Source organism: Ictalurus furcatus, chromosome 18 (assembly GCF_023375685.1).
Source record: "Ictalurus furcatus strain D&B chromosome 18, Billie_1.0, whole genome shotgun sequence".
In the NCBI taxonomy this organism is placed as follows: domain Eukaryota; kingdom Metazoa; phylum Chordata; class Actinopteri; order Siluriformes; family Ictaluridae; genus Ictalurus; species Ictalurus furcatus.
In genome coordinates this window covers 165,162-180,433 of record NC_071272.1, presented here as the reverse complement: position 1 = coordinate 180,433, position 15,272 = coordinate 165,162, and the positions used below count along the sequence as shown (strand labels likewise).

Here is a 15,272-nt window from a genome sequence, read left to right as displayed (position 1 = left end):
ACTCACAATAAGGATCATTGTCAGCATACGTTTTCTTTTTTTAAACTGCTTTTTTCAATAAAAATGTTTGACTTGACGTTCTAAATACCACTGATACAGATGCTCTGAATATTCTTATCTGGAAGCACAAAACAACTGCAAATATATGCTAAAACATTTCTTGCACGTCAAAACATGTCTTGCGCATTGATCTGTATTCAAGCAACTTATAAACTTTTTAATTAAAGAGTAAAACAGTCAGGAAATTTATATTTTACTAACTATTTAGTTATACATTTCGCTACAGTTGTCAAGTAATAACTGTGGTGGTTAAACCTTGCTTGCTATTTGTGTTTTTTTCACAATTTTATTGATTTGTTGTGAGAGTTGCATGACAGCAAAATGGTCTTGAGCCTAATGAATTCAGTTTGTGATCAGATACTGCCTATCTAAACGTCTGCAATGCACCTGCATGTTCACATAAACATCAACAGAGAAAAGAGCACTTACACTATCTGTACAGTTGACAGCGGAGCAAAGTTTTAACATTTTAAATTATCTATTAAAAAGAAATAAAAGCAAGAAATTTAGTCAGTAGAACATAACTGACTGAATAAAGCAGCTGTTATTTTCCCACCAATGTAGGCGCTTACGGTGATCTGTTGAGTGGTGCAAATGCAATTTTCTCTCTTTTCACTTTTTTGCAGAAACAAGACTTCAAAACTTCACTTCTGGTTGATATGCATGCAAAAAGGAAACATATTATAGTTCAGGGTACACTGTATGGCCATCACACCCTTATGTGTGATTTCCCAAAATGGCTGGGATAAAATTGGAAAAACCCGTTTTTTTTGTTTTTTTTTTAGAATGTCTTGGTATGCCATAACATTAAGATTTTCATTCACTGGAACTAAGGGGCCTAGCCCAAACCTGTTTATAATGCCTTTGTGCACAACATGAGGTCCATAAAGTCATGTTTAGGCAAGGTTCTTGTAGAAGCAAGTGACCTGCACAGAGCACTGATCTCAACTCCACTGTACACCTTTCGGAATTAGAATGTACCTCATTCCTTCTCGCCCAACATCAGTGCCTGACTAATTTTTTGTAACTGAATGGAGACAAATTCCTGCAGCCACATACCAATGCAAAGATTAGAAAATGAGGACCAACTCCATATTAATGCCCATGGTTTTGGAATGGGAGGTTCACCAAGCACACATGGGTATGATGGGCAGGTGTTTTCATACTTTTAGTCATATACTGACCATAGTCATATGTCTCATGTCTCTTTTTTCCTCTGCTTCTTTTTCTTCTCCCCTCTTGTTTCACATACACTGTTTATATCATGCCATTTGCACATGTCACATTACACATAATGCTACTTGCTGTTTTGCACTTGTGGCTAGATGCTAACCAGATGCAATATTAGATGGTAAAAGATACAAAAGTTTAGTGTAACATAATGGAGGTTTAAATGGACGCAAGTGCAGATAAGAGCTTAACAGGCAATGGGTCAGGTGATCGGCAAACAAGATAAACTAGGCTAAGACACGAATCGTGAAATGAGGATGAGAACAGGATCAAAACCATGAAGCAAAAGAACAAGGATCAAAGGCTTGGTACGTTACGGAAACGCAAACAATACTTTGCCCCGAACATGGACACACGAGGGGTTTAAATAACAAATGTAATCGGGTTGAAACACAAAACAGCTGAATACAATGAGACACTTAAGGGAAACAACCAATGACAATACAAGGACAAGGACATAAACCATAACAAAACACATGTGTCAAAAGTAAACAAAGTCAATGTCACTGAAATCCGGAAGCGTGTGCTCATGCTTTGAAGTTTGCTGCATGCTACAGCGCTAGTGTGAGGGGAAATCATGACAGAGCCCCACTCAAGGGTGCTACTCCCGGAGCGCCAGAAAACAGACCCTCCCCGGCGGTCCTGGCCCTCTGAGCAAAATGTCTTCACAGCCCCTCAGGTCCTGAGGTCCTCAGGTCTCCTCAAGAATCAGAGGGGTGTACTTAGGGGTGTACTCACTTTTGTTGCCAGCGGTTTAGACATTAATGGCTGTGTGTTGAGTTGTTTTGAGGGGACAGCAAATTTACACTGTTACACAAGCTGTACACTCACTACTTTACATTGTAGCACAGTGTCATTTCTTCAGTGTTGTCACACGAAAAGATATAATCAAATATTTGCACAAATGTGAGGGGCGTACTCACTTTTGTGAGATACTCTCTCTCTCTCTCTCTCTCTCTCTCTCTCTCTATATATATATATATATATATAAAATGATAAATGATTGTAGGCTTAACATGTTACTGAACTTGAACTTGTGACTCCTGATACATGTGTGTTTAATGATTTCATTTAATGATTTTTTTTTTTTTTACCTGCAGGCCTTAGGTCAAGAGCATTACAGAAAACCAATGGTGAGTAACCATGCAATCAATGTGTTATCAACCAGTTTACATCAGTCTAAGATTCTCATTAGCGTTTGCATGTTATGTTCTCAATCATACATGGTAGTATAAAACCAGGTCTCTTCATGAGACATACTTCCCCTGTTCATGATTACTGAACAGTCCGAGTGATGGTAACAAATGGGACTAACAATTTGGTTAACAGTTGCATTCATGTCATTCCTTACTGCTCAGAGATTTAAAAAATATAATAATTCTGGTAATCTATGATCAGCGTTTCACAAATACATACATTAGCATGAATACGTCACACATCATCTAAACCCTTTGTTATATTTTGCAGCTGTCACCAGTAGATAAACCTTCATGTTCAGTAAATGCTTTATCCTAGTCAGATAAGTCACAGTGAATCTGGGGCCTATCCCAGCAACATGAGATGGTGATACATCCTGGCAACACATTCACTTGTTCAATTTAGAGTACACAATCCACATAATGGCATTTGTCACATGTACATTATAGTATATGTTAGGTCAGAGTGCATGCTAATTCAGCACCCCTTGCTCAACAATGGGAGCTTGAGAGTGCTGGGGTTTGAACCCCTGACCTTCTGATCGCAGAGTAACCCAGAGACTTAACCACTGAGCCCACAAAGTTTGGGATTACAAAGAAACTCTAGTTTCTTACAAAGAAACTAGAGGACCCAGAGCAAACCCACAATGACATGACAAATATAAAAGAAGAGAATAAAAAACAGAATAGGAGAATACCTGTCACATCAGTTACAGACAATTCAAACCATACCACCAGAGGGAAACCTTCCCTGAGTTCCAGAGACTCTTACTCGTTTTTCTTCTTTCCATTTCCTGTCTGTATTGTATATAAAGCACGTGGACCCGTAATATGGATGTGAATACAGTTTATGCTTGTTCTTGACTGCCTTTTCACTGAATGATCTTGCCTAGTTTTCTGATCATTTTTGGATTACCCTTATCTAGTTTATAATTTTATATTCTTTGTACCTATCTCTGGCTGTGACCACAAACTTGCCTTCAAATTACCCTTTGGATGTTATTCTTATGACTAAGCTGTCTGGAAATTGTGATCCTGCACATGGATCCTCACTATTTCCCTGAGTCTTCTTCATTACAGAAGGCCTGGAACAGTAGATCTAGTCTAGGTTTGCAATCTTAAATCAGCCTTCACAAGGCCACTCAACAGACTCAGGTCGAGACTGCATGTGAAAAAAAAAGAAGAAAAGTAGGGAAAAAACAGGGGCTTTGCTTTCCCACAGCTTAATTTGTCTCTTTTTCTCAGGCTTGACCCACACATGAATACACAGGCTCGGCTCACTAAATTGCTTGTTAAATCCATCATTCCCCATACTCCCACTCCAGCTAGACCATGCCCCCATCTGCCAGAATAACCCCACCACCCAACACAGGCCAGGGAACAAGCAAAAACTCCCTGAGATAACATGAGGAAGAAATCATGAGAGTAGTCAGATTCCAGAAGTAGAGTGCAGAAGAATATTGTAAATCATCAAGATGGATCAGGCAGAGAGAGAGAGAGAGAGAGAGAGAAAGAGAGAGAGAACACTGATTATTAGGTATGCTCTTGTCCTGTAGTGGTTTAAAAGGAAGTACATTGTATACAAAGTGCAAGTAGGGACTCTGACAGGACTAGCTGAGCCAGACAGCATCCAAACATCCCAGTTTACAGAAATTATTTATACTTAGGAACCCTCCAGATCTGCATATTTGCCTAAGATGAGAGCTAAATTAACTGAAGGCTTGACTAAACAAATAGGTTTTCAGCCTAGACTTAAAAGGTTGTGACCTGGTTTGAGTTCTGAATACTAACTGGAAGGCTGTTTCATAACTGATCAAAGCAGGCAAGTTGAGGTGCAAGACCATTCAGTGCTTTATAGATCATTAGTAGGATTTTATAATCAACTTGAAATTTTACTGGGAGCCAGTGCAGTGTCGAGGGGTGATGTGATCAAATCTTTTGGTTCTAGTAAGGACAACGGGTGCTGCATTCTTGTACTAACTGGAGCTCGTTTATGTACCTACAGGAGCATCCAGACAGCAATGTGTTACAATAGTCTAATCTAACTGTAACAAAAGCAGGGACTAGTTTTTCTGCTTGTAGTGACATTAATTTATTTAGCAGTATTACTGTGATGAATTTACTGTCCTAGACATATTATTTATTTGAGCTACAAATGAGAGACTGGAGTCAATTAATTACAACAAATATTTACTGCTTCACATGATGTAACTGAAAGACCATCCACAGTTACTACATAATCAGAAAGCTTACATCTAGCTGCCTGTGGGCTGACTAGACATATTTCTATCTTGTCAGAATTAAGTAGGAGGAAGTTACTCAACATACAGTGTACAATGTAAATGTACACATTTCTCAACTATATTAAGCTGGTGTCCATCATTATTGTCCATCATTATCCATTCATTAAGATGGTGTCCAATGGAAGCTAATCCCATGTTGAATAATAATTTTACCCAGGTGTTGCATATGTAGAGAAAACAGCAGAACAGAACCTTGTGGAACACCAAACTTTACTTTAGTATGCATAGAGGAGTGTTTACAAACTGATAATGATTAGTCAAATAAAACTTAAACTAATAAAACTTAAACTAAAACTTAATTCTAGTACATGCTGACTTGCTAAAAAACACAAAAGTGATCCGAAATTGCAACATCATCTATTTTACGTTCTCTTATATATCCATGAGATGTGAAATAATCAAGCGTAGGATATGCCTGTGCTTATGAGTGGGACTTGGTCCATGTTGCATAAGATCTAAAGAGTAAAGCTTCCTCATTCCATGACTCACATTTCAAATTATTGAATGTTCTCAATAAATATGGGTCATTTAGAATGGACTGATTATATGATCTAGATTTATATTCAATTATATTATTTATTATATTATTTATTATACAATAATAATTATTATATATAATTCTATATATTCTTGATTATTATTATATTATATAAAGTAGCATAATAACAGTCATGGCTTGCTATAGTTAATCAAAATGAGTCATATTTGTATAAGCCAGCTCCTGCTCTACTGGCATTTCTTCTGCAAATTCACCAGTAAAACAGAATACTACTGGTGCCAATGTGTTAAACACAACACTTAATGTTAAATAACTTTTTACAGACACACTAAATTGAGCTTTCATTTATTCTCAGTTTACCACTAAATGACACATTTCTGTTTGTTCACACAGCCACCTCGTTCAGAAGACCTTTCAATAATCTGCTTCACCAGTGGCACAACAGGTAAGCTGAGATTAATGCTCTCTAAGTGCAAGTCACTGTCTGAATTACACTGAAACTCCTAGCCATTTTTTTATTCTTGTTTTACCCTGTCTATGATGTTTGCAAATTGCCTGATCATAGACCATGTTTTGACCTTGATTTTGCCTCATGATTTAGATTTATTTACAAGCTTTCTAAATAAAGCTTTTGTGTACCAGTACTTGCATTCATCCCTGCTGCCCCTGCTACAGAATACTTCACCTGCCAATGGATGCAGCAGGTTTTTTAAGTTCCATCAGGGGCACCTGTGTATCACTATTACAAGTATTACAAGTGTATCACTATAGATTCATGAGCCTAAAGGCCACCATCACTGGAGGGACATTTTGACCCCCTCATGACTGTATATAGCACTTTGGGAGTCAAGCATTAAGGGGAGGTTCTGTCATGATAGTGCCAAATGGCTAGGAATTATACTACTCATTAGCCCCTGCATGACACATGACCTGAACCCAATCAACAGTATTTAAGTACTCACAACCCAAAGCTTGGCATGAAGTATATGCTCTGTGTCCTTGCTACCAACATTTACGAAACCTTGCGTTCTGTTTTCTTGATTCTCTGGGAGTGATCCTGTTTCTAGTTGCTTGGTTTTTATTCTTGTTTTGCCCCATCTATGTTGTTTTCCAGTTGCCTGACCATTGCCTGTGTTTTGACCTTGATTTTTCTTCATGATTTCACTTTGTTTACAAGCTTTCTAAATAATGCTTTAGGTCACTTGTTAATATGTCTGTGTGTTTATTTTCTTTAGGAAATCCAAAGGGTGTGATGCTTACACATGGCAACATTGTTGCTGATGTCTCTGGCTTTCTGAAAGCAACAGATGTAAGTGTTCATGGAATACATATAGAATTCGAAATAATATTCTGATTGACTTTAGTTACATGAACCCCTTAAAAAAAATTGTGACTCTGTTTAACTGAAATAATTGTCTGTCATGCAGAAAGTCATATTTCCGAATCAAGAAGACGTTCTCATTTCTTTCTTGCCCCTTGCACATATGTTTGAGCGTCTCATTGAGGTAACACTGCATGTATGCATGTCTGCATGTGTGTGTGCTTGAACATGTGTGTGCTTGAATGTGTGTGCTTGAATGTGTGTGTGTTTGAACGTGTGTGTGTGTGCATGTTGTGTTTTCAGAAAGGATGAGAGGGTTTTATTTTTGTTTTACATTTTATTGATTTGATCAATTCTACACTCACAAATGCTCAGTTATATGTAACGCAATTTCAATAATTTCTCAAATTCATTGCTGGGTTGATTATATAGTATGATAGAACTTTGCCTTAACTACCCCAAAATCACTTCATGATGATCCAGCCACAGATCATTCTTACCCTTATTTGTGGGTTGTTGAGCTTATTCATGATTATTTATGACACAGATAGGGGATTTTAAAATTATTATTATTTTTTAAATGTTTAAAAATGTTAAAATGAATCAAATTCATTTTAACCCCCTGAACCAGTTATGTATTTATTTAATACTAAATATTGTGCAATATATTAGGCAGGTTACCCTTAAATATTATTTAATTTCACATATACATAAAAAGAATAAATAAAATACAAACTATAAAATGGGTAGTTTCAGTTCTTAAACCTGCTGTAAAATATACACCCCCCGTGACTGCATCACAGTAATTGAATTCAAACCTACACTAATGCCTACTAGACACTACGCTACATGATTTTCCAAATCTCATAAATGCTGCTGACACTACATGACTTTGAAAAGCTCAACTGTTTGTTTGTTTTTGTTTACAAAACCTGCAACTTTTCTTTTTTAAAGAATCCACAATATTTCCTTACGTTTAAAAGTTTAAGATTAGTATATGTTTGTATGTATGCATACCATTAATTAATTACATTAATAATTATGTCATTGGAAGCTCCTCACATGGGTAGTAAGATGTTTTTGTCTTTAGGCAGTGGTGTATTGTCATGGGGGCAGGATCGGCTTTTTTCAGGGCGATATCCGTCTCCTTTCTGACGACATGAAGGCCCTGCGCCCCACTGTCTTCCCTGTGGTGCCTCGGCTCCTCAACCGCATGTATGATAAGGTGAGAGATACTGAAACAAATCAACACACACAACACACAATAACATCAGAAGCCACAATAGCACTTGAATGCATGTGTTGAAACCAAAGACTGTAAAAAAAAAAATCACATTTTAGCAAGTGAAAATATTTTGAATATAGTCAACTTGATCTACTATTTCCTCTTACCATAGATCAAATATTAACAAACATTACTGTGACCCAGATATACAAATTATTTCTAGACATTTAATTAAAACTAATTTCAAGCTTTAAAGTTTCTTATTCTATAGGCAGATAAATGTAGTTTTGTTCTAGAAATAAATGCTTCAAATTAGCAAAATTATCTGTCAATGACTATTTCAAGCTTGAAAACAGTCAAATTGTCTTCTATTTACGTAATCTTCTATTTGGTTTGTTGTAATTTTATAACATAAAGTTCTATTTCCATGTACCATAAGTGAAGGGGGGGGGGGGCAAAATTACTTTTTCATTTCCATTTACACAAATGATTTTAAGGAATAGTGTTCTGTGAAGTTCAGTTGACCTTGAATCCACCCCCGATTTGTTCCTTCGGATAAAACTACTTGATTTGATAATTATTATGGGTATGTTTGATGAGGTAAACTGATCAATAACTAGAAATTACAGTCTAGCCTCATGAACATGCACAACACTTACACTGTTGACAGTTGTGCTAGCTGTGTAGCAAAGCCATGTCTTATTCTGCTGTAAACTGTTCTAACAGAACCTCAGTGGAAATTTCTTTCATTTTTGATGACACTGATACTATAGCTAGCAAATCAGTGTGAGTGAATAAAGTAACTGCATAAACCATAAACTAAATTTCACAACAATTTACTATTGAATGTATGACCTTAGCCAACACTTGAAGTAGTATCAAAATTTTAGCTAGGATCCTTTTTTAAATGTACTTCACCAACGAAACAAGCAAAGCATAAAAGAGTGCACATCATACCATTCAGAGGGGCAATTTACTGCAGGTCTTCGTGCTAGATGAACATCACTGACAGCAGCAACTCTTTTACTCAGAAATATGGTGTTAAGTGTAAATGTTTACTGTTGTTTACTAGTATATTTTCAGATTGTACATTACATTAGCTACGCATACTTACATGATTTTGATTAACATGGCTAATATCAGCTAACAAGTGTTAGCTCAGTCAGTCATGGCTCAAAGTCCTAAAAACATTTCCTGACAATGTTAAAATCAATATGCTTGTGCAAATTATATAACTACAAATTGGAAATGTTTTACACACTAATTAATAATGGTGTACTTACCATTCTGAGATAATGTTATTCAATGTATGGGGCGGCACACATATGCAGCATGGCAATTAAGGTAGTTTCTTGGTTATTGTTGTTCAGATCTTTACTCAGGCCAATACTCCTGTGAAGCGTTGGCTCCTTAATTTTGCTGCAAAGAAAAAAGGAGAAGAGGTCAGCAGTGGGATCATCCGCAGTGACAGCATTTGGGACAAGATCTTCTTCAGAAAGATTCAGGTGTGTTGTCATGGCTGAGCCTAAGCCCCATTTCCTTATATCCATAGCTTGTGTCCATCCCACAACTTAAATTAAGCCAATATGCATGCTTGGACATTCAGGCGTAAGAGATTGAGTGGGTATGCAGATATGAGTGTGATATTTTGAAGTAATACATATATTGGGGACTAATCAGAGTGCAACTGCTTTGCAGGCCAATTTAGGTGGGAGGCTTCGTATGGTTATAACAGGTGCTGCTCCCACCTCTCCTGCTGTCCTCAGCTTCTTGAGAGCAGCTCTGGGTTGTCAGGTGAGAACACTCACACATGCTGTATATATGCACAAAAATAATTTTTAAAAAAATTGGATACTTACTTTCTCTGATTTTGTCTACCAACTGTACATTGAGCGCTGAGCATCTGTATATTCATGTATTGTGCATACTTGCATGTTTAAAGGTCTATGAAGCATATGGACAGACAGAGTGCACAGCCGGCTGTACATTCACCACCCCTGGAGACTGGACTTCAGGTAAACCTGGTATTTTCTTATTGTCACATAACAGCACTCCGCAGACTCTATCTCCATTTAAAATTGCTGCTGAAACGCCAGTAACCAAAATTATCAGTGTTAGTGCACTGATTTGGATCACTTTAATAGCTATCTCTCATCTTAATTTCCTTTAAAAAATCCTAGAATGTTGCACTGTTACTTCTCAATTACAGAGTAGAGTTTAGTAGAGTTTAAACCACTTTAGTTAAGGTTACTAATGACTTGTTAATAGCTTCTGACTCGGCTTGTGTTTCTATCCTTGTCCCTCTTGATCTCAGTGCCGCTTTTGACATTGTTGATCACTCTTTTACTTAGCCATCTTGAAACTGTCTTTAGTGTCTCAACAACTGCTTTAAATTGGTTTAGATCTGGTCTCTCAGATCGCAGGCAGTTTGTCTCTCTGGGTGTATGCAGGTCAGCAATGGGTTCAGTTAGTCAGCGGTGTCCCCCAGGGTTCAATCCTGGACCCTTTATTTTTTAGCATTTACATATTTCCCTTGCTCAGCTCTTCAAATCTCGCTGCCTTAAAGTGCACCTGTTATGGTTTTTGTTTTTGTTATGTAGTGTGTTATAGAGCTGTTTGTGAATGTAAAAAACATCTGCAAAGTTTCAAAATCAAAGTGCAGGACAAACGGGGTTATTGACTCCTAAAAGAAGGAACTGATTCTGAACAGCTGAAACAAGTTGTTTGTGATTCCAGACTTACTTCCTGTACAAACCTACATAGGTTTGTACAGGAAGGATCTCCCTGCACCACACCTGCCCAAACTACTTAAAAAGTACTTAAAGCTATAACCTTATAAAATGAAGCCTCTGCTCACCCATACATGCATAACAACAATTTTAAAAAATCATAGTCACCTGCCACAGAAACAGTGAAGTGTGGTGCAGTTGCATGTTTTGTTTTATTTAAAGTCCATCAGACAATCCAAAACAAATAAAAAATTCAAGGTCAAGAAACAGGCACAGGTCAGGTGATCAGCAATCAGCATAGATTAGGCAAAACAAGTGGCAGAGTAACAACAGAAAATATCAGTAACCAGAATACCACCACTGAATCAAAACAGGCTAGGAGTGAGACTTCTCAATGAGTAACTGTATGTCCAGATTATTTAAATGCGTGTGACTGGGTACATGTGCTTTGTAATATGAATTCTGGTGTGCATGTGTATGTGATGGAATCATGTGATTTAGTTTGTAGTCTATGATGCTGGGAAATGGAGTTAGATTAGTGAATGCTGTGCTGTAGCAGTAAATTTTAGGAACTGAAGTTCATGGCTGAAGCTGCCAGTGACATGACATCACTAAATTTTGCGTGAAGAGATGATGGTAGCTTAGTACCCTGTCTGCATGATAATTTATTTTCCCCTTTTGTTTGTAGGTCATGTCGGTGCACCACTACCATGCAACCTCATTAAACTCGTGGATGTGCCAGAGAAGAACTACTTTACCTCAAAAGGAAAGGGGGAGGTAGAAATAATATCATGCACTGAATTTGCACTATTGGATGCTTGAGACTACCAACAGTACCAATTAATATTGCATTCTATAGCTTACCATTTTGATTTAGCCTTAAAAACATTTTAATTAAATTGCAGGTGTGTGTCAAAGGCCCAAATGTCTTTAAGGGCTATCTGAAGGATCCAGTTATGACAGCAGAGACACTGGATTCGGATGGGTGGCTTCACACAGGAGATATTGGAGAGTGGTTACCGGTGTGCTTACAACATTTATATCATTTGATTCATGTTGGAAAAGGAATTATATTAATACCAAAAGGCACATGTTAAACATTTCGTCATATTTTCTTCATTTAAAATTGTTTTATTATATTACCATATGATTTTAAATCAAAATTGATCTATAGTGTAATATTCATTATACTGACAATATTTTGTCAGGTGTGTTTCCCTGAAACTGTGCTTACTGTTTTGTTTTGTTTTTCATGTAAACAGATGCTGATTTGATAGACTATGTACTTTGGAAGTTTAATGAGTTAAACATACAGTGGCTTCAGAAAGAATTCAGAGCCCTTCAGTTTTGGCACACATTGTTGCTATATAATTAGGGGGCCAAGCACTTAGTGCTTGGAACAGGAGCGTGTCTAGAGCATTTTCATTGGGCGGAGGGGGTGGGGGTGGGGGGTGGGGGGCTGGATAGGCTGGGGCACTGCCTCAAAAGAGGGCTGCCAGTAACAAAAATGAGCACTATGAAAAATCATGGTAAAATTTGGTGGTATGGTACAATACTAAAAAGTGGTAAGCTGCAAATGTTATTTTAAACTGCTATTTTTACCTGATCTAACCCTTAAATTTAATTTTATTGGTGTAACCTAATGTATATAGGTTGATTCGATGATGTTTAATATTTTTGACATCACCTGAAGCACATTTTTAGGTGAACTTTTTTCCGTTTTGGTGTATATGCATAAAGTAACATTTTTGTGAAGCCAGTGTTTATTTCTTCCCTTGTCTTTTCACATAATTAACAGTAGTCAGTAATATTCATCACTGTTTATGCTTTTATTGTTTAGGACCTATTCAATATAATTCAATGATATAAAATGCTTAAAGAGATACTTTACTCAAGTTAATATACTTTCTTCATCCTCATGTCAGTAGACACACTTGCTTTTTCTCAGACCTAAGACTACAACACGCCACAAAAGCATACTGTTATAGTACTAACAAACACAGACAGAATAAATTCAAACAACTTTAAAAACCCAGAAGGCCACACTAAAATTATATAGGGTGAATAGTCTGTGAGAGGGGTAAGAGGGGTCGTCTGCAATACTGGTGGATTTGTGGATTCAGCGATTGTTAAAAGAGGTGTGAATGGTGTGTAGAGAGACCCCGATGATCTTTTCAGCTGTCCTCACAATTCGCTGTAGAGTCTTGCGGTCGGAGGCTGTGCAGTTCCTGTACCACATGGTGAGACAGCTAGTTAGGACATTTGGCTCTCTTCAGCCTCCACAGGAAATGAAGGCACTGCTGGGCCTTCTTGAGGCAGGTGGTGTTGAGAGTCCAGGAGAGGTCCTCTGTCATGTGCACACCAAGAAACTTTGAGCCTTTGACTCTCTACACAGATGTTTCTTGGATGTGCAGTGGTGAGTTGTCCACTTAGGTTCTCCTGAAGTTGTCAATCACCTCTTTAGTCTTATCAACATTAAGAGATATATTGTTGTCTCTACACCATTCTGCGAGCTGGTTCACCTCCTCCCTGTACGCTGACTCATCATTGTTGCTGATGAGGCCCATAACTGTAGTGTCATCACCAGACTTGATGATGTGATTAGAACTGAACTATGCAGCACAGTCATGAGTCAGCAGGGTAAACAGCAGTGGACTGAGCACACAGCCCTGGGGGTCACCGGTGTTCAGTGTGGTGGTGCTGTTTTTGTGTGTGTCTCTTTAAATGCAAATGAGCTGCGTCTCCCCGCCCCCTTTCCAGAAGAGGGCTGTGCCTTTACTGCTCATGCTTAGGATACTACCACAATAACAATTCTGTAGAACCAATATAACTGACATCATAAATATTGGTGCAGATACAGACAGTAAGCATTTTTGAGTTAAAAATAAAATGACGACATAGCTCTGGTCTCTGTGAATACAGTCAGAGACAATGGTAACATTAGCCGCATTAACTGTGGAATATACTAACAAGCACATCCGTAAAGGCAATTTGCAAACATTCACAAAATATAGTGTGCTACTTATGTCTTCTGGATATGAAGCTGGATTACATTTATTACATTTATTCATTTAGCAGACGCTTTTATCCAAAGCAACTTACAAATGAGGAAATACAAGCAAAGCGATATATCAAGCGGAGAACAATACAAGTACCTACCATATAAGATCTTTTAATTAAGTTCTAGAAAAGCAAAGTGCACAGAGTAGAGGTGTAAGTGCCAGAGCAAGGTTTTTTTTTTTTTTTTAAAGGATAATGTGGGGTTAGTGTTTTAGGCGTTAGTTAGGTGTTCATGGAAAAGGTGGGTGTTTAGTTTTTTTTTGAAGATAGTGACAGATTCTGTGGTCTGGATTGAGGTTGGAAGTTCATCCCACCACTGAGGGACAGTTAGTGTGAAGGTTCTGGAAAGGGACCTTGCGCCATGCTGAGCAGGCACTACCAGGCGTCGGTCATTGATCGATCGCAGATTGCGTGAGGGAACGTGTGCCTTCAGGAGAGTGTTGAGGTAGGGGGTGGTGTTGCAGACAAGGTCTTGTATGTGAGCATCAAGGATTTGATACGGGCGGCTACAGGAAGGCAGTGGAGGGAGATGAAGGGGTGTGTGACATGGGTTCTCTTGGGCTGGTTGAACACGAGACATACTGCTGAATTCTGAATTATCTGAAGGAGTTTGATGGAGCTGGCTGGGAGGCCCGAGAGTAGTGCATACACAAGCCTGGACTAGTAGTTGTGTAGCCTGTTTGATGAGAGGGTCTGATTTCTTGTACAGAATGAACCTGCTCCAGCATGGAGAACATGGCGGACTGTGTGCAGCTCACTAAGGGGAGGATCTATGCTAATAGGGCAGATTCCGCCACCAGTTCTGGGCGAGGCCTGTTCCAATGTGATGTCACATTGGACAGAAAATGTGAACGACTCATTTTGACACACTGTTTATAATTTATGAGGAATATAAAAAAAGGAGTGGGTGGATTTTTTACCATTATAGGGTGGTCGTGTCCACACACTCAAACACACATTTATGTTCAAAGTGAATTTTGCATAATAGGTCTCCTTTAAGATAATATGCAGGTAAGATTATGAAATAATTTAAACTCATATTTCATGTGCACGTATGTATTTATTTGATAAGTAAATATAAATATTACCTGAAGAATGTACAGTAAGCTGGTCATTATCGCAAAATAAACCCCTTCAGGGTAATACCCTGAATCACCCTGTAGGGGTTTATTATACAATAGTGACCAGCTGGAAGAAAAAAAGTAAACAACACACAGAGGCTTCCTACCTGTACTTTTGTTTTTGCATCTCTAAAAGCTTGATAACATAATATCCACTCAATGAAATTTCACACTCCATCCAGTGTCCATGACCATAAATTTTTATTTCGTATTCCACTGGTTACAGATCTATGGCTAGTAGATATCTGGGGAAAAGCCTACTTTATTCATGCATTTGCATTTTGAGAAATGAACAGATGTAATATAAACATAACAAATCATAAAAATGAACAGTATTTTACAGTAAATATTTTTGACTGACATACAATAGCTTATGCTTGTCAATGAGGTCTAAAATGTATCACAGATTTATCACAGGGTTCTTCAAATCTGCAGAGTTTAGCTCCAACCTCCAAACTTACCTGCCTGTAAATTCCTAGTAATCCTGAAGACCTTGGTTAGCTTTTTCAGGTGTGTTGGATTAGGGTT

The 15,272-nt window shown here is 37.9% G+C and overlaps 1 protein-coding gene across 4 annotated transcripts in view; it reads left to right on the top strand.

Moving 5' to 3' along the window:
• The window catches only part of acsl6 (acyl-CoA synthetase long chain family member 6), a 34,093-nt gene that overhangs the window by 15,035 nt on the left and 3,786 nt on the right, over positions 1-15,272 (top strand). For all 4 annotated transcript variants that reach the window (XM_053648876.1, XM_053648879.1, XM_053648877.1 and 1 more), the window contains exons 8-17: positions 2,391-2,423; positions 5,682-5,733; positions 6,524-6,597; positions 6,716-6,793; positions 7,700-7,834; positions 9,205-9,339; positions 9,533-9,628; positions 9,777-9,849; positions 11,252-11,340; positions 11,469-11,585. In XM_053648876.1, the coding sequence (XP_053504851.1) occupies positions 2,391-2,423; positions 5,682-5,733; positions 6,524-6,597; positions 6,716-6,793; positions 7,700-7,834; positions 9,205-9,339; positions 9,533-9,628; positions 9,777-9,849; positions 11,252-11,340; positions 11,469-11,585 (882 nt within the window). The remainder of the gene's footprint in view (positions 1-2,390; positions 2,424-5,681; positions 5,734-6,523; positions 6,598-6,715; positions 6,794-7,699; positions 7,835-9,204; positions 9,340-9,532; positions 9,629-9,776; positions 9,850-11,251; positions 11,341-11,468; positions 11,586-15,272) is intronic.